We start from the raw sequence: 22,773 nt of genomic DNA, 5'->3' as shown, positions 1-22,773 counted from the left end.
TTAGATGGGTTAAATGCAGAGCACAAATTCCTAGTATGGGTCACCATACTTGGCCACACGTCACTTCACTTCACTAAAGACACGACTGCAAGATTTATAATTTATCTGGGTTCTTTAAGCCATCTCTGGAGTTTTCATAATAATTAAGTATAGTTATAATCCATTGCTAAATGACATAGCCTTTTTTGTACAGTATAGAATACATTTTCTGCCTCATTCTGTGATAAAACGACACATCAGATCACAAAAAGAAGTTATTTCAAACAGTCGACTGATTTTGTGTTGCTGTTGATTTGCAGTCTCTTTTAATGATAGGCCTTATGCATTTGTCAATCCTCCCTGCTTGCTATTTGGGGAATGAGCAAACTTCTTAGTTTTTTTTTTCCGCTGTTGCTTGATTTGAGTACTGCATGTGAGACATCACCAGGTTTTTGTCTGGTGAATCTTACTGCCTCCAAACTTTTCAACGGTAGTGTACTATAAATTACATTGTTTCCTAAACTAACACTCCCTTAAATAGCATTGTGTGCTATTTTGAGGTAGTTGTTTTACTAGTAGCTTGTAGCATCACAAACTACTTTTTAAAAGGGTAGACAGTCGTTTAACAACTTTAATTTATGTGTAGCTTCTAGCTTAGGAAGCTACAGTTTCAAAGTAGTTTCTTTAACATTGCCTTGGGTGAACAAGTAGTCAGACAGACTATGTGACCCAGACTGAGCCTTGAGCAAATCGGATACAAGTAGCTAAACAAAGCTCAGTTTTCAAATAAATAAAAAAGTGAAACATACCATACTAGGCTCTAGCCTATCAAATATGAGCAAATTCTCTAAGCCAAATGCAATCTGTCACCAGGGAAGTAGACCTTAAGCCACAAACTTAAACATTTAGCTACATGTAGTGTTTCTATTCTCCCAGACAAACTACTGCTTCTCCATCCCAGCTGTGTTTCTAATCCCCTCTGAGGATAGATAATGAAGATCATTTTTTAATGTGTGTGAAATATTCAGTGCTGGGGGATGCCCAGACTCATTCAGCACTGGCTGACAGCTTGAACAGAAGCCTCTGTGCTCCCTTACCAGATCTAACACAAAACATGGACTTTACACCGACAGCGAACTTCACAGGTGTGAAGGACAGGCAGAAACTGTTCCCAAGTCTCCAATGTTCTCCCTATTTGTGCTGTACACGATTACACAATCACCTTTAGACAACCATTCAAGTATATCATCGTCCTTTAATGGCTCCCGTTTACCCTTTTATTTGCCCATTTAATGCCTCAGTTCCCCACAGGGTAGCTGGCGGGTACAACGAATTCAGGCCCATTGCTGTGTCATCACTCAGGATGATGCTCAGTTATTCAGTTCAGCGCGGTTGGTTGGTATAAGTGAGCATCAGGCATTTAAAAACACCAAAAAAGGGCCTGATCAACTGTCAGACTTTATTAACTCCTCAACAGCAATAGATTTAAATCAGTTTTACTGCTTCCAACAGCCAAAATATGCTCACTGAGCAAAGCTGCTCAGGAAAAACCAGTGCCAACACTTCCAAAACTATTCCAAATATGAAACAAAACCACTTTTGTACGACTGCCAACAAAACCGCGGAAATTTGCAAAAGAGATTTTGGCAGCATGTCACTGCGCGGTTACCACAGGCAATCTCATTCCCTCCTTCTCTTTTAGAGGCAGCTGTGCAAGAGGCCTGCTGATCTGGCTGTCCTCAGTAACTTTTCTCTTTCTCTGGATCAGACACAAGGAAGGGCGCATGGCTGCAGTCGACCACTCGCTGCTGATCACCAACAGACAGAATTAAGCAATAATGAAATAATAATGCAACTCTTCAACTCCCTCCATGTGGATCGGGATTGAGGGCGAGGGACACGTTTGCATTCCTGTTGAAACCCAGCAGCTGGACAGACGTGCATTTAAGACATAGCTCTTAATGTGATTCAACATTATGCAAAGAGAGATGGGACAGAGGAACCTTAGCAAAAATGAGCAAGAATGCTAGAGAGAGAGAGAGAGAGAGAGAGAGAGAGAGAGTGTATATATGTAAGATCCTCTACGCAGAAGGATTAATGAGCGAGGGAAAACTCACCTCATTAACAGCTTAATCCTACAGGGATTAACACTATATTATGGAGCTCATCAATTTGATACAGTATGTTGTGTAGAAGCCCTCATGTACTTTAAATGTACAAAAACACAACAGTACATGCTTATTTATCCCAAATAACAGCAACCAATGGTAATGATTCACTTGCCAACAAACAACTGAGAAAAAACAAGTACTTTTCCGGTTACATGAAGCTTAGGAAATCATTTTGTTGAAATGGAAATACACTTATTTTTATTCCTGGAAATACCTTTATTCCTGGATTGTTTAATGAATTGTAAATTCAAAAGAACATTTTTTTTATCAGTCTAATAGTCTGTCTGATAATGTTTTGTATTTAATATTTTATATTTTAAGGGGATTTTATAGCATAAACTACATTTATGCAGTAGTTTTAATCCATTCATTACTTGTTAACCACAGAAGCTTAAGTTTATTGTTATTAATGCTTTTAAAAACTGATTTTACTATTACTAATACTTTTAATACGGAGACAACTTTCTGTCTTTTCTATGCAGCAACAAACTGATATAGTAAATGATCTATGCAGCTATGAATTCAAAGGCTCTCCTCTCAACAAAATCTGATCAAGTGGCCACAGGAGAGACACATCTGAGATGCATGTCAATGCCAAGTTTAAACAGTAATGTGTCTCAGCCAACCACCTGTGATCAGATCAACCATGACAGATGTCAGTGGCCCAGTTTTTATCTGGTATTCTGTCACTAGGACACTGAAAACATAGTGTTTCCCCCCTCCAAGAGTATTTTAGGTAAAAATGTATATATAAATGGAAAAAGCGCATTATTGTAGATGCTGATGTTTTAGTACTTCCGTAATCTTAAGTCTTCAGTGTAGCTTTTTCTTTTTAACTACAAATATTGCAACAATATGTGGTCATGAAAATAAGTAAAAATATTGTAAAATGTTTTTAATAGTTTTGAAATACAGTATGTCAAGCCACAGAACAGGGCCTAAACACAAGGCATTGCTACAAAATGAATGACGAAAACAAGATGACGCTTAGTGCCAGAATTAGCTCTTGAGGTCAAGTGTCAAATGGCAGAAAACCTCCCATAAAGTAGCACAAAATATACTCACTTTACACAATCAGACGTTTTCTGCAAATTCCACACAACAACATTCAAAAAGATACTTTACAGTTCGCTACCTTCATAATCCATTGTAAACGGACAGCATAGTTCCTGCAGTACACACAACAAACACTATGAGGTCTGCACAACATACACAAATCAAAACTGTTAGAAAACAAGATTCATCTTACAGTATTCTCTTTGCACTTTAGTGCTCTGCAGTTATATAAATTGGTGCAAACTCGAAGCAATATTGGACCCCTAACCTCAAGTCCTTCATCAGTCACCACAGACCAAGCAGCAGGACAGGACTGGTTATATCATTAGATAATGATGTTTTAATCTTCGCCTTTGGCCAAAAACTCCATCCCCTACTGTACAACTGCAACTGACCAGACATGAGTCAAGACAATCAGCCGAGCAAGGATTTTATCAAGGCACTTAACAAGGACTTCAGTCTATCCTTACTCTTGCATTAATCACCTACAGGCAGTTTGTCCCTCAACTCTACATAAACAGACAAAGCAGCATTATAAAAATAAGTTGTTTTGTCATTTAAAATCTGAGGAGTTTATAAACTAGTTACTGATTTCGAAATGTTTTTCAAAGTCTCTGATGCTCACCAAGGATGCTTTTATTTGATCAATTATACAATAAAAACATTAATATTGTAAAATATCACTTCAATGTTAAAATAAACTTTTCTACTTTAAAATGTGATTTATTCTTTTGATGGCAAATGTAAATGTTTTAGCAGCTGTTACTCCAGTCTTCAGTGTCAAATGATCCTTCAGAAATCATTCTAATATGGACATTTGGTGCTAATTATTATCAGTGTTAAAAACAAAAGTACAAAAGAACAGCATTTTTTGAAAAATAATTTTTTTGCAACATAAATGTCTTTACTGTCCCTTTGAATAAATAATGCATCCTTGCTTAATAAAAGTTGTCATTTGCAGTATATCTGCTGTGTATATTAATATTACTTGAGTTACATATTGACATATATTGAATGGTTTTAGCATGTTGCTATATTGTTTGGGCAGTTGCTAAGGTACTGGCACAAGTTAAAAGAGCCCACCTCTATTAGGCCTGCACAATAAGGCCATCCTTAAAAATATTCTTGTTTGCCGTAACCCGACCGACTCTGTCAATTTAGCACCGACTCAATTTTTTTTTTTTTTTTGCTTTTAGTCCGACCGACTTGCCGATTGTAAATTTGCGTTAAGACCGACCAATTATTTTTTTACTTTTCAAACAACTAATACAAACGCAATAAAATACTATTAATTATATTTAAGTAAGTATTGTAAATATATAAATTGCCTTGGCCTACATACAAATGAAGGCTATCTTCTTTAATTAAAAAAAAAACCCTTGACATCATCTGTGTCACACTGTGGCCTGTGCGTTCGCTTCGTCTCATACTCTCACTCACTGTCAGAGTCAACGGTTCGCTTGGTAATGATGGCTGCGGCTGCAGTAAACTAAATGTTCGCGGTCACTGTTCAAAGTCATACGGGTTCGGGCACCATAATACATCTAAAAAAAATCATTAAAACAGCTCGACACCGCTTTAACTTGGCACAAAGTTCTGGAAAAACTGTGCCCAGATCTTTTCCCATCCCTTCTCCTCTCTAGTCTAAAACCGTGACCGTGTCGACTGTCACTTTATGTTCGAAAATCTATTGCACGAATCAAGCACGAATCAACCAACACAAGTTTCGAAAACGAAAATAAGAAAATGATTTTAATGACCTTTTCTCAGAGCGCGTCCAGGTTTTTTTTTTTTTTTTTTTTTTGAACAGGCGTCACACAGCAAGCTTCAGACAAACACGCATAACAGCAAATAATACTTCTGCACAATGTTTCTCTTTTTACAACAGAAATGTGAATTCAGCCGGTATTCAGTATCATACATGTAATGCATTAAACTTCCTAATCATCGGGAAGAAGGAGGCGGGAACCGGCGGACAATCAAACAAAGACTTTAATTACAAAATAAACACAAAACCGCGCACCAGCCCCTCACGGACGACTGGTGCGCTCAAATAAAAACCAAAACACAACTAAAAGCCCAGGCCTGGTCCTCTCTCGTCCTTCACTGTCGTCGCTCCAGTTTTATATCCTTCCATCTCCTCCGTGGGCCTCGAGACCGGCGGGTCGAACAGGTGTAGCTCATCTCCAATCACTCCACCGGCCTCGCTCCCATGTCCCTCGGCCCCGCCCCACTCGTCACAATACAGTTTCGAGCTTGAATCGCCTAGGGCTGTCAAAATAGCTGAAAAAACTAAATTCGATTTTTTTACTTAAATATGATCAAAATTCGAATTGTATTCGAATTTTAAATGCATAATTTCAGTTAGGGTGAAGAAAAGCTTTTTGCTTCTCTTCTGAGGCTCAAGATAGCGCATCGAGCAAAATATTACTGCATGTTTATTCAAAGCATTAGAATACATGACTGTGAAAAAAAACATAATATTTATAATAATGTTTATGAACCAATTATTATTAATTAAGTTGCTTAAAGAACTATAAACAAAACAGCATCATGTATGCATGCATTGTTAAATAAATAAAAAGGGCGGAAAACCAGTCACACAGGATACATTTTTTCATTTAAAAACATGAGATGCGCGAAATATGCGTTCTGTGTGAACGGCTTGGTTTCAGTTTTGATGTAAACAAGATCTTCTCCACATTTATTATTATTATTTTTTTTTAAGTGGCTTCAACTGGATAGGCTAACATAACCTTATAATGCAATGACACATATATTGTCATCGCATCTCGTGCGCGTACACGAGGTGAAAGATGAGAAAGCAGATACTGCGTGTCGAGCTCATCCGCCTTTGAAAGTTGTGTAGACACAGCTGTGCGCGCGGCGAGATGGAATGGAACACGTACCGGGGCTCATAAGGCAGCTTCCTTAATGCACACCTAAAATATGCGCATTCAAATGTGGATTTTTGTTTTAAATTTGACGAATATTCGGGAAAAAATTTTTTTGGATAGCCTAAGAAAATCGCCTATGCGATTTTTTTGTTGTTGTTGAAATTTAATCGTAAACACAGCCATGTTGAAGCCTGCAGTAAATGTTTTGCATTATGGCAGTCCACTCTGCTTATTGTTTTTCGAAAATGTTGCACTCCTGTTTGTCATTTTGCACGTAACTTCACACCAATAAATCATCAGAAATATTGGTATTTACCAATAGATTGAATCTTTACATTCCTCCTGCCTGTTGTCCGTGGATTTACCTATAGCCTATTTGGTGTTATTTGCCGTATAAAACTTTAGACATGCAAAATCGATTTTACAATTGATTCAATGAACTTGAACAATTTACATTGAAACTTGAAAAAAAAAAAATAGACCGACCTACCGAACCTTTTTTTTTTTTTTAAATTACTGTTACTGCAAACCAAAATATTTTTAAGGATGGCCTAAATGCATGCGTTCATCATGCGCATCTCGTCAGTAAAGCCGGTTCTGTGATTAGTAGTAAATCTGCAGCCTGTGCTTTCAGATGGAGCAGCATTACTACACAGAGACGTAGTTCACTGACAAGCTAAGAAATATCACGCTCATAATCAGCAATGTATCGCATTCGATAATGAAAGCTGTTTGCGTAGCTTGTCAGTGAACTATGACTCTGTGTAGTAAATGCTGCTCCATCTGAAAGCACAGGCTGGAGATTTACTACTAATCACAGAACCGGCTTTACTCATGAGATGCGCATGATGAATGCATGCGATTTATCGTGCAGTCCTAACCAATATGTATTTATTCTTGTCACTAGAGACTCAGGCCCTTTACCAACTTAAAACAAAGGGATTTTTGCGTGAAAACTAATTGCACACATCTGTCTTAGCAAACACAGCTAGAGAGGAGAGTCTTTTCTTTTTAAAATAGGGCCGCAGAAAGACCATTACCAAACAGAACATGATCATGCCTCTAAAACACACATGAACACCATACAGCTAGTTCAAAGAACAGTTACATGATGTGTCCCATGTGTTGCGCAATTGTGCTAGCTCAAGGGCTTATGCAAAGTTCTTCTGTATGTTCCAAACTGTATGTAGAACAAACTGTTGCAGACAGCTTCATCCGTTGCAGATCAGCTCAAAATGTGCGACTGGCCACTCAAACGGATCCTGTCAGGTGAAAAAACAAACACCAATACAAAGCACCACCCACACCCCGAATTACTGCACAACAGTGCTGTTGCATCATAATCATCATCATGAACCATGCTCTGACACAGAAATTGGCTTACTTAACTGCAGATGATCACCTGACTTGTTGCTTCCAGCATGGTTGCTTTTGGCCGTCTCTACTGCTGAAAAAACCAGTGAATGTACTGCCAGCACAGTCTGACAAACACATACAGAGCCCTGACAACTTTCCACTCACTTCTCAAAACATCTCAAGACTCTATGGTAATATAAATGTTATTACCCTAATACGCAAAAGGAAAACAGAAATTTTAAACGATTATCTGATGATGAGGCGAAAATTAGTAGGATTCCAACATTATGTGTTATGATTTAAGGGTGCAAAACTTAAATAAAAAGAAGTGATTTAGGTAACATACTTCTTTGGCAATACTTCTGGTTCCAGCAGCGCTCGCTGAAGTCCCCGTTGATGGTGGTGAGGGGGCAGGTGGTTTTGCCCTGAACAGTGCCAGGGCAGACGTCTCCGCACTCACGATCATTCTTATTGGCCATGATGTAGTTGTCCTCCACCGAGTCAAGGATCATGGACCAGTCAAGGGTGGAGAGGTAGCAGAGGTCGGGGTTCTTCTCCACGCGCACGGCTCCACGGGTGATGTTCATCAGGCTGTGAAGGCCGATTTCTTTCAGCTGCAGCATCTCGAACAACACGAGCGCGTAGTTGAAGAAGAGATTATTACCGCGCACCACTGTGAGGTTGGGAAACAGGTCACTGAGGCTCTCCAGGCCATAAACGCGGAAGAGGAGCAGGTAGTCTGTTATTACAGTCAGCTTGGGGTAACTCAGACCACGGAAATCCTCCGGTTTGGTCGTGAACATGAGCAGGATCTTTAAGTGGCCTTCGATCACAGTGCAGTTCTCCAGCACCCGCAGGTTGGTCACATTATTTCTGATGTCTTTACTTGAGCAAACTGCGACAACAAAAAGACAGCAAAATGTTAATTGGTTTAGTGAAAATCAAGCGAACCAAAATTGCTTAGCCTAAGGTATAAGACAATGCCTTTAAATAGATAGACAGACCGACCGACAGATAGATGTATAGATATATGGATGGATAGATTTATTTATATATTATTTAATGCCAAAACAGCATTAAAGCATTTTAAACTTTGCCTTCATGGTCCTGGACAAAGTCCCCTAACTAAGACATATAGACATAAATTCCCGTTTCTACCATGTACGATTACCTGCTTAATTCTAATGGGAAGAGATAGCTTTTTATACTTCTTATTTTTATAATTTATGTTTAATATATTATTGTTCTGTAGTTTTCATTGTGTAGGTGATTATAATTTATGCAGCAGAACAAATTGCCCTCAAGGCAGGTAAAGGTAAAATTATAGGACACTATGAAATATTGACTGAAAAAGACACACATACAAAAAGAGCAATTAAACAGCGATCACAAAATCATAAACAATAATATTACCTAGGATGCTAAACATCTAATTAGAGACTATTGCTTGCTGTTAGTGCCCTGGTTTCCTTTAAATGAAAAACAGCCCCTGCTGCTCATGATTTTACAGATTCCACAATGGTTTCAATGAACTCTGATGAGCGGTCAGCCCATGCATAACTGAGACCTTTCAAACACTGGGCAGTCACAGTATGAGGCACTGGGAAGGTCAAAAATACCTTGCACTGGCTACTTGTTTACATTAGTTATAACACCCCGGCTACACCACAGGGATTCATAAATATGGCAGACCAGAAGTTTTGAGGCATGAGAAAGCTGAAACACTTATAACCCTACTGACATAAGTGTCCTCTCTCTCTATAAGACAGACACACACACACAAAAACAATGTGCAATACCTCTACACTTACATTTTTTAGCACCACACTGCTAATACACTATGTACAAATGGGGTGCCAGGCACTTGAAAAGAGTATTGTTGAAGCACATGAAAGGAACGGTGGTACAGTGAGATGAGATGTGTCCTGGCTGACTGTGTGTTGTCATTCACTCTCTGAATGACGCTCTAGCCAAATTTAAACCCTGAATATCTAACAATGAGCAATTTAAGTTACAATCATGCATTAATTTAAGAGACGAAAAATACTTAATTTAATTTGTTTTAAAGACAAAAACTAAATTATTTAAAGGGATAGTTCAACCAAAAATGATCATTCTGAAATATCAGAAATATCTGAAAGGGGTCAATTAATTTTTTTTAAAGATCATTATTTTGTGTATTTGGTGTAACAGAATATGTTGACATGCTGTAATGTTCAAAAAACACATTTTTTAAAATACTGTACATTATTGTAGGTCCTCTATGCCCTGCCTCTCTCAAACGCATCGGTTTCTACAAAGTCCCTCGTTCCGACAAGAGCAGTCTGCTCTGATTGACCAACTGACCCAGTGCATTGTGATTGGCCGAACACCGCAAGCACTCGTCGGAAATGTAACACCCCTTTCCATCACAACTTCATTACTCAAAACAAAATGTAAAGATGGTTAATAATGTCCTTAGTTTTGTGTGTTTGCAGTACACAAGCCACGGATGGTTAAGATAGCTGACTCCACTGTGTGACCCCGTCAACGCGCAAAACTCCCCATTTGAATTAGGGCTGCACGATATGAGGAAAAGCTGCGATGTGCGATAACCAGTGTTGGGTAAGTTACTCAAAAAAAATCAGATTACTAATTACTTTACTTTCAAGTTACTTTGAAAACCTATTAAACCTACAAGAAAACACTACAAACAAAGTGAAACTCAGTTCTTTCCGTAATTTAATATTGACTGAAAAATATTACAGAAATATGAAAACAGCAACTTGACTTAAAGATCCAATGCATTTCTATAACTTAACATTCTTAACATAAACTTGCCTAACAATGACAACTGTAGTCTTTTTAAATGTATATACAGTATGTCTTAAGTACAACATTCCTTGCTGCGTGCAACATGCACTGTATATGTGTGCTAGCTTGTACTAACTGTGTTTGTGTGCATTAAAGACAGGAAAAAATACTTTAAATCGATAACACTTGAAAACAGTATTTATAAAATAAAACAAAATAAAAAACATTGCATATTTGAATGCTGAAATGTAGTTGTTTTTCAACTTCAAAGTGAAAGTTTATTCTACACTACAGGGTACTAATATGCAATTATGTATGCAGCAAGTTTCTTTCTTGAAACTGTTACTTGTGACATATTTGCAAATCTCAGAGCATAGCTTTTCTGTTATGGTTTTTGCTAAGTCTTACTTTTGTCATTAGGTTTAAATTAGATTAGTTGACGCATGTCCATTAAGTAAAAAAAATGGGTTTGCTATAGGCTACACATTAGCCAAAAAAGACTTAAAAATGTAGGGACCAAGTAAAAAGTCCATATGTCTGCGGTTGTGGAGACATATTCCAAACGCTCGAATGTTTTTTAAGTTCATACTCAATATCCGCATAGCATTTATCTAGATACCTTGCAAATGTATTTCGGTCCTGCAAGGGTACAGAGCTGTCCGTCACGGGTATCATCGTAAGCAAGTCTCTAAATGACTGCGATTCCACAGTCGACAAGGGCAGCATTTCCTCCACCACATACGCTGCTACAGCTCTCTTCACCTGTCCAGAAGTTACCTTCCCTCCCGATCTTGAACAAAAATCCAATCTTAGCTTGTTTAGACGAGGTTGCACCGCTCTCGTCTCGGGCGTAGGTAACGTTATCTTCCTTGGCGACGAGTTTTGTCGTAGAATGCACTCTGTTCAAGTGCTTCAACAAATTGCTGGTCGAGTTAATAGCGGTAGAAAGTTCTTTAGAAATTGCGCACAGTTTGCATTTAACAGCTATATTTTTGTTTTTACAATCACAAAACTCAAAATAATGTTTATATTTCCACTTGAAGAAACAACCACCACACTTGTCGTCTCCGTCCATTTTAACAGCACGAGTTCTCCAGTAATTCATTAAAGCGCATGCTCAATAACTGACGCAGCCGCCCCAAAACCTGATTAGAAATGCATTTTAATTTATTTACTTTAATATTTTTTCTTACCAATACATTTGTAACGCAAGTAACTTAATTTTATTGACATCAGTAACTGTAATCAAATTACATTTATTTTAAATGTAATGAGTTACATTACTGCGTTGTCACGAAAAGTAATTAGAATACAGTAACGCATTACTTTGTAACGCGTTATACCCAACTCTGGCGATAACATTGTTTAATATTGCGATGACGATATGACTTGCGATAAATATTCAAATGTGAATGTTAGCTATACTGTTCCCATGTCAGTGCTTTAATTGGTTATTTGCAAACCTAAACATTGAATAGCCTATTTCCACTGAATAAAGAAACAAAATAGATCATTTTTGACATGCTTTTATTGAACAAATTGCACATAAATGAAGCATTATAACTAAAAAAAAAAATAACGTTCAATTTCCCCTGCTCCTTTTAGATTATTTTCTTGTAAACTCAACAAAAAGATCTCTCTTTAAACAAAACAAATGTGGGGAAAATAACTGCAAACTAAAAACGAAAATTTTAAATAACTGTATGGCTATTAAAATCAGCAAAAAAAGATCTGCCCCTTAGGACAAGTTACTGCCTTGCTCATCTCTTTAGGACAAGTTCTTGGCCAAGAAACCAGCATGTTAACTTTGCTAGGCTTCAAACATGTTCGTTGACATGTTACTACATTCCCTGAAGTGCTGAAGAGCCTCTCGGAGGGAGAACTAGTTGCAGGTATACAAAGATACTTCCGAGCAAGTTTGGTCAGCTTAGGGTAGGTGACCTGGTGGAGTTTCCACCAGGCCAAAGGGTCGGCTTCACTGTGAATGGTGGGGGAGAACAAGTAGCTGTTAAGTTCAGCTTCAACAGCTTGCTCTAGATGCATGAAAGATGCTGTTGGAGTGGGGCTTGGATTTGTTTTGAGCAAACTGCCCAATGATCGCTTTGTTTTTTTTTCGCTGGGTGGCTCCATGGTCTGGGCCTCTGTGTTCTCAGAATGTGTCCCTTCCTTCTGTGCAGAGTCTTTCATTTCTGACATGATCCTGCTCTTGATGTCCTCAACTTTTTCACTGCTGATGTAGGTGACCTTGAACCTGGGGTCCATGAAGGATGCGATGTCCAGAAGTTCTTGTGTTCCTGGGTCATCATACTTTGTATTCATGTAATCCAGGATTTTCACTTTAATGGACTTGGTTAAATCTGTGTCATCTTCCTTTTCTACAAGGACCGATGTCTTTAAAAGATGAAGGACGGGTTTCACATATGAAACACTGACATAGATTTCCCCGGAAAGAGCATCAGTAAATTCCTGCAAAGGGCGTAATGCCAGGTTTACAGACTCTAGTACATCCAGGTCCTGCCAGGAGGGAACCAGATGCCGTGTTTTACGGTCTGCTGAGAGGACATCAGAAATGGCCCGCCGCTGCTCCAAGACCCTCTCAATCATCTTTTGTCTTGAGCCCCACCTAGTTGGACATTCTGTGATGAGTGAGTGCTCAGGGAGGTTGTGCTCCTGTTGTGCTTTTTTCAGTGCCGTCTTCTGTTTCCAGCTGTGGGAAAAATGTCCCACCAATTTTTTGCACAGCCCAGCAGCACGGTCAATGCGGCTGTCATACTTAACAGCATTTCCTGGAAAGAGAATAAGAAATAAATCGTCACAAACTATTCAAACTACCAGTAAACATTGTAGCCAATTATTTAATTATTAATAATTTAACTAAATTATATTTTATAGTAATATAATTATTTTAATAAAGTAATTTCAATTTCAAATGCTGCATAATTAACTAAAATTCTTACACAGTGATAATCCTGTTAACGTTAGATAAATGCTGACCATGCAGTGGGGAAATACAACTTACAACAAGTGCTCAGAGTTTCCTATTGTTTATAATAAAATAATACTTGCATTAGCCTAATAGTAACTTAGCATTTATTACATGGCTCAGACCGTATATGAAAAACAGATCGTTGCTATGGATACGCTTCTGTTTAGCAAAAGCAATACACTTATTTTTAAATCAATAAACTTCTTTTTAAATTAATATTTTCTGTCAAATTATTTATTTGGAAGGTAGCCATGTAATAAGCGGGATAATTTAGAGCGAATCTGTTTGTTATGCAGCGAATACAATGCCTTCATGCTGATTAGGACTAACGTTAACTTTAGCTGCTATTATAACAACCGCCTCGCTCTATCCCTTACGTAACTTAAAGCAAATATTATCATCACACTTACCAATAGCAAGATGCAGCCTATGGCCAAAGCACTGAAGTCTGACCCAGTGGTTGAGTACTGTTGCTTTCACAACGTTTGCCCCGTTGTCGGTAGTAATGCAAACCAGCTGCTCTTCCCGCAAATGCCAGCTGGCCAAAGCATCACTTAATCCACAGGCAATGTTTTCTGCGTTGTGCTGCCCGGGGAAATAGGATGTCTGTAGACATCGCGTTTTCAGTTCAAAGTCTTGATCCAAAAAGTGCACAGTGAGGCTGATGTAGGGCTCTGTCGTTCGACTGGACCAAAGATCTGTAGTACACGCGTAGTGTTCAACTTGACTCAGTTCCCATTCCACAGTCTCCCTGCATGCGTCATACATTTTTGGAATGGCGATTTGCGAAAAATAGGTCCGTGATGGAATCTGGTATCTTCGGTCCAAACTAGTTACCAGGCTCACAAAACCACCTTTGGTTACTGTGTTTATCGGCATCATGTCCTTCGCCAAATAACGCGTTATTGCCGCTGTGATTTCTCTGTGGCGTTTAGATGTTGTTTCATAAGGAGTCACGCTCGCAAAACTTTGAGAAATTGACTGCTGTTGTAACGTTAGTGATGGCAAAGTTTTAGATTTGCTACTCGGATTTTTTGGTTTTGTTGTTTGGCTAGTTTTAAATTGTTCGTGTAGGTCTTTATGGTTGTATTGCAGGTGGTGATGGAGGTTGGTCGTGTTTCCTCTTGAAGTTGCCACTACTGTTCGGCATGTTCTGCACAGTACCTGTGTTTGTAGCACGTCATCCCTCCTAAATCCAACATATTTCCAGATATCTGAAGTGCTGTTCTTTTTCACTATCAATTCTTCGTCAACCACCACCTCACTCTCTCCTTCCTCCGCCATCGTATAACACACCGTGCAGACTCGCAACTAAATTGACAGCTGTCAGCCACTTTCCCGGGGCTTCATCTGATTGGCCAAATAGCATGAACGCGCCAGCCATGTCTTCAGATCTAAACGTGATAGGTCAAACGTTTATTACATGCGCTTAGGGCATGTAATAAATTGTTTTCCCTTATTCATCGTGTCAGGCTGTCTGCTGCGATGTGTTCATCGTGCAAGTTCATATCGCGATGACGATGAAAATTCGATGTATCGTTCAGCCCTAATTTGAATATTCAATAGCAAATAGTTAAACTAATAACAAAACATACTTTCAGTAGCTGATTCAGAAGCACCAGATTGTCCTAGCAAAGTCAGCATGACCTCCTCTCCTAGGTTCACGAAACAGTCATCCATAAAATGCGTTGCTGTTTTGTTGTAACTTGTAAGTAATCTTAACAATTCCTAAATGCATCTACATTCTGAAGGACAAATAAAGTGCTTTTGCTTTCGCCTAGATACCCACAGCATCTCCTTGACATGGCTGCTTCAACACTAACTGCGGTTACTGAAACCACGCCTTCTTTCTTTGCGTGAACATTTGGGCCGCATTACACAACTATTTCCACATAGTGACGTATACATGTGGGGGCGTGTTTAAATGAGCCATTTTAGGGGGCCTGGCAGAGTCTTGAATTTGATAAAGAATATATCTTTGGATTTGAGACTTTAGTCTTCGCAACTTTACAGATCTTCTTCATGCAATTAATGACAGAATTTTCATTTTTGGGTTAACGATCCCTTTAATGCATTTACGTTTAAATGTAATTATTTACTACTTTAAAATTCTCAAAGCAAGTTTTAGGTAGGTGTTATTTTATACACGTTAAATGTTTTATTTTATTTTTTTACATATTAAAATTTGTTTTATTTAAGTTAAAATAGTTAAGTTAAATTGTTTTATGTAAAAGATCAAAACATAAATCATAACTTTAACAAGCTGACCTTAAAGTAAACTACAGGTTTAAAATATGCTTTAAGAAGAAGAAAAAGGAAATGTCTTAAGAAGAAAAGGCATGTAATTGAGGTAGTGATTTATGGCAAAGCTGATTTCTCTGCAGCTAGTCCCACTTTGTTACAGACCTGAAAAGTATATTTTAACCTGTCATATTGATTGAAATATGCATTCAATCGGCATAAGTGTGTTTGCCTTTGCAGCCACCATTAAGAGACCTAAATAAATCTTCTGTCAAAAGATTTATAATGCAAATGTTCTTGAATAAAAAATAACAATAATAATAAATGTGGCAAATGGCCAAACCACACAAAGTACGCACTTTCCTCTGAAACAAGACAAACAAACAATGGCAAACATTTCAACCAGGACACAGGAAAGAACTAAGTGTGCAAATAAAAGCAGAAGTCTTAAAAAGAGGCTTGTCTCCACACCTCTTGTCCCACTTCCTCTTTTGAGGTTCATCACATCAAACCGAACTGTAATTGAAAAATATGGCCTTGTGAGAAAGCGAATTACAAATAAATATACATTAAATAATTTTCATATCAAACAATCTCATTCTCATTTTTACTTTAACAATCATGGATTTCCTTCAGACATGCTTTATGCATTGGGCCAAACTACAATTATGAACATGCTTCATATCTTTATACTTTAAAATATATTACAATGCTTAAGCAATTTATCTGAACACATTGGGGACATAAATGTGACACCATCAACCACCCCACACTGTGAGAAAAGACTGCAAAAAAGGATACAGGCAATAAATTAAGCATACAGAATGATTGGGCAACTAATAACAGTGAGCAGAGAAGAGAGTTAGGATGATTTAAAGATGCACCTGCACACCAGCTGCTGTGGTGTCCTCAAACTAGCTGAGAACAACAATAATACTGGGTGGGTTTCCACCACTAAATTTTTCTTGAAAATCAGCAGAAAGCGGAGTCTAACAGTTGTTGCACAAGAATTTGCATGAGCGGATTGGAGTATGCAACTAGCTGAATCTATTTTAAAACTTGTGAGAGACAAACTGCATGTGAAATCACAATAACTCAAAGGTTAGGATTTCATATAAGAAAATTTTAGCATTCAAATTAAATATGATTTTTTTGGACAAAATGACCAATAAATGTGCTTAACTAGATTAAAATAAACACGCTGTGTAAATTTTATAATAATATGAATAGTTGAACCAGTAACAGATTTTCTATCAAAGAAATATTGAATATTAGTACTGAATGCAAACTATGAATAAACATGAAGATTAAATGAATGTGACAAAATCAGACTTATTGATAACAAATATCCAATAAACCACTCAGTATATGAATTACTTAGTAACCCCCTTGTGAGACAGCTATGACAAACTTCAAAACAGAACAAATAAAAGGCTCTTGAGGGGAAGCTTATAATTGTCGGTTTGAATGAGATGATCACAAGGTGGATCATAATAGAAACTAACTAGGTGTACAATCAGAAAGTACAACGAGCCGCAAGATCATGGAGTGATGTGGCTACAGGCCAGGGTGAGGCAAATACATTTGAAATGATTTCTCAAAGCTTTAATGGTCATGCCATGACAGCAAGGACTTGACAAGGTTGATAATTGTTAAATTATATACGACCAGTTTTCGGATATTAGCAATGTAACCAAGCAGGTGATTCAGTCAAACGGTTTCAGATTCTTGTCTGCAGAGGTATAAATTATGTTGTTTTGTGCTGTCCTTGTCTGTAAAGACACACGACTGACAGAAGAATGTTAAGAGTGACAGCTGTACTATTATTTTGGCCAAATAAAAACTTACAGACTAAATGACTGACTGGAAGGAAGATAGTAAAGCTAGACTGCAAGTAAAATAAATTAATGAAACATGAAAAAAATCTAAATCTGTAAGACAATAAGGATGGTTTATTAATAACATACAGCCAGAGTGATCCAAAATCTGAGACCATATTGCAAATCTCGGATTCAAAATATAATTTTTGAAATAAACAAGGTTAATTAAATAAATGAAGTATTTTGATATTGAAAACTTTTATATAATCTGAATAAAATAAACTTTGAAACATGCATTATTTGCAAGTCAATAATTCAAACAAGGAAATTTAAGATATTGAGCAAGTTAACTCCTTTTTTGTTTTGTTTTCGGTCAGATATTCTATTTTCGATTTAAGAACAAGATGCTGTTTAGATCATTCTCAGATCAAGCTTGAAACCATGATCATCAGGTTTTACTTCGGGAATTCAAGTTGTTTGCTGCTATCATTGCAGCAAAAGGGCAATAAACCAAACATTCTTGCTTTTGTCTTGTAGTTGATTTTTCATACATTTTTCACTCAAATTATTGCACTGAAATTATTATTCAATAAAAAAGTACTGGATAGCGGTCTCAGTCTTTTCAACCCCACTTTAAGACACATGCTGAGCTTTGCATTAATAAATGTTCCAAGATGAGCCGGGCTCTGAGCAGATTTCCAGTCCAGACGAGACTGAACTGAGGCCCTAAAATAGTTCCACTCTTCCCTAGAGTGGTTCACTACAAGCCTGAGAGGAACAAGAAGGGGGCAAGAAAGTTATCAGAACACATCAGAAAGTTACCAAATCAATTGTAACTTTCCATAAGGTGCTTCTTATTCGTTTTTCAAGCATATGCAAATCTTAAACTTTTTAAACATACTGTCCTGACATACAGTAGCTTAACTGTCAGACACAGGGAAGAGAGTCCCAAAATGGAAAATAGCAGAACTTTGAATGCATAAATTTCATCCAAACTAACACTATATTTAGAATTAGAAACCTGCAAAACAACAAGATAAGAAAAATGTGCATGTCCATCCCCATAAAAAAACTTAATGCTGAAAATACTCCTATATTTTATAACTTTCCATAACTAACATGTTAAAACTCATTTGTTGGGTGAACTGAAGACAAGCCAATGTTTTGTTTGGAGCTGAACACAGGCAAGTGTGTCAAAAGCATGCTCATATTTATTTAGCTGTTGCAGGAATTCTTCCAATAGCACAAGAAACAACAAGTGGTACATAATTACAGTACAATTTTAAATGACTACTGCCTCATTAAGACCAATTACCAGCACATATATTGCGTGTTTACGAATTCTTCCTATGCTGAGGGATTTATATAAAGTATCACTACGAAAATAATACAAGTATATTAATCATTTAAATAAGCCAATATACATTAAGAATATACTTAGAATAAATAGTTATAATCAGGCATACAGATAAAATATAGCAATCCAATATTTAACATTAAAATTCAACATTTTCAATTCATACAACCAGTCTTCAAAGTGAACCGCCTTGAGTTGACATAAAATAAGTGACTGATAAATAAAGAATTATTGATAAGATGTTCCGAATTGATTGCCCAGTGTTTAACGAAAATCTCTGAGGATTTAGCTAATAAAAGTTGTGGCCCAGTGATATCACTCTACAATAGTTTTACTGTGCTGAAAGCTACATTTTAAAAGGACATCTGTGAGCACTAGCACTAGTTTTGCACTTTCCAAACTTCCAAAATAAAAATCGGGTCACGGACCTCCAGTCAGGTTTCATGGCTTCTTTGAACAATAAATAAAAACACAGCCCTATAGGTCTCGACCAATCTGATTAGGATTTAAAATCCTCTTGCAACTCTGTCAACGCAGCAAATGGCTGCATGAAACGGGCCTGGTTGAACTTGAAAATCATTCCCGAGCCTTTACTAGCGGTTCGAGCTACAGATGGATCAATGCTGTCCTCAAACCATCGATAATCTGGTTTTAGGGTCAATGCGCACACTTCATATAATCGACCGTGCCATTAAAGCCAGTTTGAAACGATTAAGCTAAATCAGAACGACCCGATATTTTATTTATTCGCCCCTTGCCCTGCAATGTCCTTCTGTCTGACTCTGCTTTACCAAATGTGTCACAGTGGTCAAGAGCTACAATACCCTTTTCCCTTTCAGAGCGGTCGGTAACATTTGTAGAGTTATATTTAAACAGACAAGACTCCTATAGTTTTAAACCCGTAATATGTAAAGCACTAAACAAAGACATTAAAGTTACACTTACTTTCTCCAGTTGTTTGTTGACAGTTGTAAACAGTGTAGACAGACGCAACCAAAACAATCATAGTCCACAGCCGCATTTTGCCCCCGGGGAAACCAAAATCTGTCCAGAAATCCCCTCCGTGTACGTCTTGGTGTGGTAAACGATCTCTTTTAATAGTCCAGTGCTGTTTTGGAAGATAAAAACGAAAAAGAAAAGAAAAAGCCCTCTGTCACCCCCCTCAGAAAAAAATGGGCGGAGAGGAAAGTTCAACGTGTTCAATCCGCTCGCGCTGCTGCTCTGCTGTCGCGCGTACTTACTGATGCTGATATGAAAACACGCTCGAGGGCTAAGCTAATGATAGCGCGTGCAGCGACATTCATTCACTGTAAAACAATCCACACGTATAAAGCACGCGGACTGCAACATTTACAATGACCGGTCGAATCATTTCCGACCGATTGCATATATTTGTCCAGCACTTGCGCAGATTGCTGCAAGCTTGGTAAAAAAAGGGGAAAACTGGCGAGACACGGATATGAATGGCTGCGCACACAGAGCGCAGGCCGAAACAATCAATTGAGCGTCTGAACGAGATTTTTTTTTTTTTGCCGTTTCGTTATATTTTTCAGATGGAAAGATCTTATAGTTATAATACACTGTTTACAGACTTATAAATTGCAGATAGTGCTCCTGCAAAACGTTCATGATTTCCAGGCTTCGTAAAGGGGAGATTTCTGTTTGTACTTTTTCCAGGTTCCTGCTGACAGTGGGCTCGCGGTAGTTTCTCAGTACTATTCCTCACGGCAAACCTTTAATCTGACAGATTCGTATCAGTAAATCGGATCGGGTCTATGGGCGTTTGCTAAAAACACTGCAGAAGATTACCGCGAGACTTCTAGCCCAAAAGGTCCACATGCAGTCTTTATTACGTCGCTTTTCTGGAGAGCAGTTGCCTTGCTTCACCGATCAATACAACGAAGTGAAGATGATTCCGCAAACCTCACTTACTAGTCTTACTTACTCTCTCGCGGAGAAAAAGAGGGGTATTAAAATGCAAGACTTTATTTATTTATTTATTTATTTTGTGTCCCCACGTTGGTTGTAGCTAGTGCACTGACACTCTGTACAGTACACTCTCTCTCTCTCCAAGGATCCCCTTTCCTGTCTTTGCGCCAGTAAAGAAGACCTGCCAGAGACAAGCGTGGGAGCACAAGGGAAATATGGACTGGAACGATGGACCGAGACAGCGTGCGCGCACTAAACATTGGCATGCACTTTGCATATTATGAAACGCTGGCTCATCGACATTATATGATATCCAGAGCATAGAAAAAAAGACGAAAAAAATGTATTCACTTGTTCCTCGTTGTGAATCTCGTCCTGGTAAATATACCATTATAAAACATGGCAAGACAAAAATATGCATGTGTTGTAGTGTGAAATTGCTTACTAGCCTTTTCTGTGTGACGTTATATACGATTTTACAACCTCACTGTCATTATAACATAAAGTCATTAAAACCATCAAATTCCTGTAAAAATTAGGCTAGAAGAACTTTACATGCAAGTTTAAACAGAAGAAAAAATGTAAAATTTTATTTCTAAGAAAAAACAAGGCTCAAGCTGAAATACTTTTTTTTTATAGTAAACATTTTACCTGCTTTAAATTATGTTAAGTCTACAACCTATAAACTGTGTAATTTAATGTTATATACAGAGAGGACTGAACTTAATCAACTTGATTGAATTTAGTGATCCTGGATGCTCTGCAGTCTCTACTCTCACATAATAAAATAATTTAAGCTCAAATCAATATTTCATGTCCATTTGTGTATTTGGTAAGCAGTTGTATTAAAAATGAGATAATGTACAGAGTTGTTCTGTTTTACGTCAGGGTCCTGATTACCCTGTCAAGGTTTATTTTGTGAAAATTGAATTTTTTCTTAGTGTTTATACAGTATATACTGTAGTCTAGAATCTGACTTGCGCTCTCAGCCTCACACTGTCCAGCATTAGTATCTGTATTAATGCATTAGCAATAGCGATACTTGAGGAAAACTTGCGTACCAAGAAAATATTCCCAATGTATTTATAATGCAGGGTTTTGCCAACTAGATCTAGTAAAACATGTCAGTGGTAAGCTTAGGTTTGTTTATGCCAACCACTCAATTTGATACAAGGTAGCTTCTAAGTTCCTTTAGGTAAGGTTAAAGAGGTTTGGAAAATTATTAGTTTGTATTATTAAAATGTTTTGGAATTAAATCTGTATTTGACACTTGAAGAAGTAGTAGCACAACTGTATTAGTTTAACTATATTTTCTAAGACCTAGGAAAGTCTTTGAGAGAGAAAAGTGAAAATATTGGGGTGTAGTTCTGTTGAACTTATGAGCTTCTAAGCTGAAAGGAGATCATAGAAAAACAGAGTTGACTATGTCAATAAACATACACATCCAGGTCATCAGTGAGAACTGTATTGGTAAGAAACAGGACTGTGTTATACAAGGTGATAAATATGTTTATTCTGCCGCACATTCCTTACAGCTCAGATAAGATGTCCAATAACATATGTTTAGGAATATTCTGGAATCAGTAAAACCTAATTCAACAGCACTTATGCTACAATGTGGATTACAGCAAAATTTATTTGGACTTGTCTCAAGCAAAAATGTGGGTTACAGTAAGGAACTTAGAGTTGGACTTATCTGTAAATGTTAAAATACTCTGTTTCAAAAGTAAAGCCACAAGACATAAACAATATATGTTAACATGATTTTAGTTTGTAAAAAATGGCTAGGCCTTTCTGTGTAAAGTTACATGCATTTTTACAACTTTGCTGCCATGACAACAAAAAACCATAATCTCTAAAATCAGTGTTAAATATGCTATGTTGCCCATGTATTTGTGTTCTGGCATAGAAAAGTGTTGTTTCTCTGTGTGTACACAGCCACAGACCATGTCTTAAAACAAATCACACAATGCGTAGTCGGACTGATGTCTTCCCCTCCTGATGAACATGAGAGAGAGGATGAGGCAAATTAATATCCCCAATCCCTCTTGCCCTACAACCTGTTTACATCCTCTGTTCTAAGAACCACCACCATTATGTGTGGGAACACAGCGTTAAACCCTTCCAAGTGTCAGGTACACAGAGAGAAAACAACCGTCTTCGTCACCACTCGACGTGAAAAAAGACA

General features: G+C 37.6%; 1 protein-coding gene across 1 annotated transcript in view; it reads right to left on the bottom strand.

Annotated features, from left to right (window-relative positions):
• The window catches only part of LOC132154737 (insulin receptor-like), a 65,319-nt gene extending 45,035 nt beyond the window's left edge, over window positions 1-20,284 (bottom strand). The window contains exons 1-2 of the mRNA XM_059563401.1: window positions 19,602-20,284; window positions 7,806-8,354 (exon numbers count right to left, since the gene is read on the bottom strand). Coding sequence (XP_059419384.1) covers window positions 7,806-8,354; window positions 19,602-19,677 — 625 coding nt within the window. The 5' untranslated portion in view covers window positions 19,678-20,284. The remainder of the gene's footprint in view (window positions 1-7,805; window positions 8,355-19,601) is intronic.
• Between the last annotated feature and the right edge of the window lie 2,489 nt (window positions 20,285-22,773).

Source organism: Carassius carassius, chromosome 12, assembly GCF_963082965.1.
Source record: "Carassius carassius chromosome 12, fCarCar2.1, whole genome shotgun sequence".
NCBI lineage: Eukaryota > Metazoa > Chordata > Actinopteri > Cypriniformes > Cyprinidae > Carassius > Carassius carassius.
This window is presented reverse-complemented; position numbering and strand designations above follow the sequence as displayed.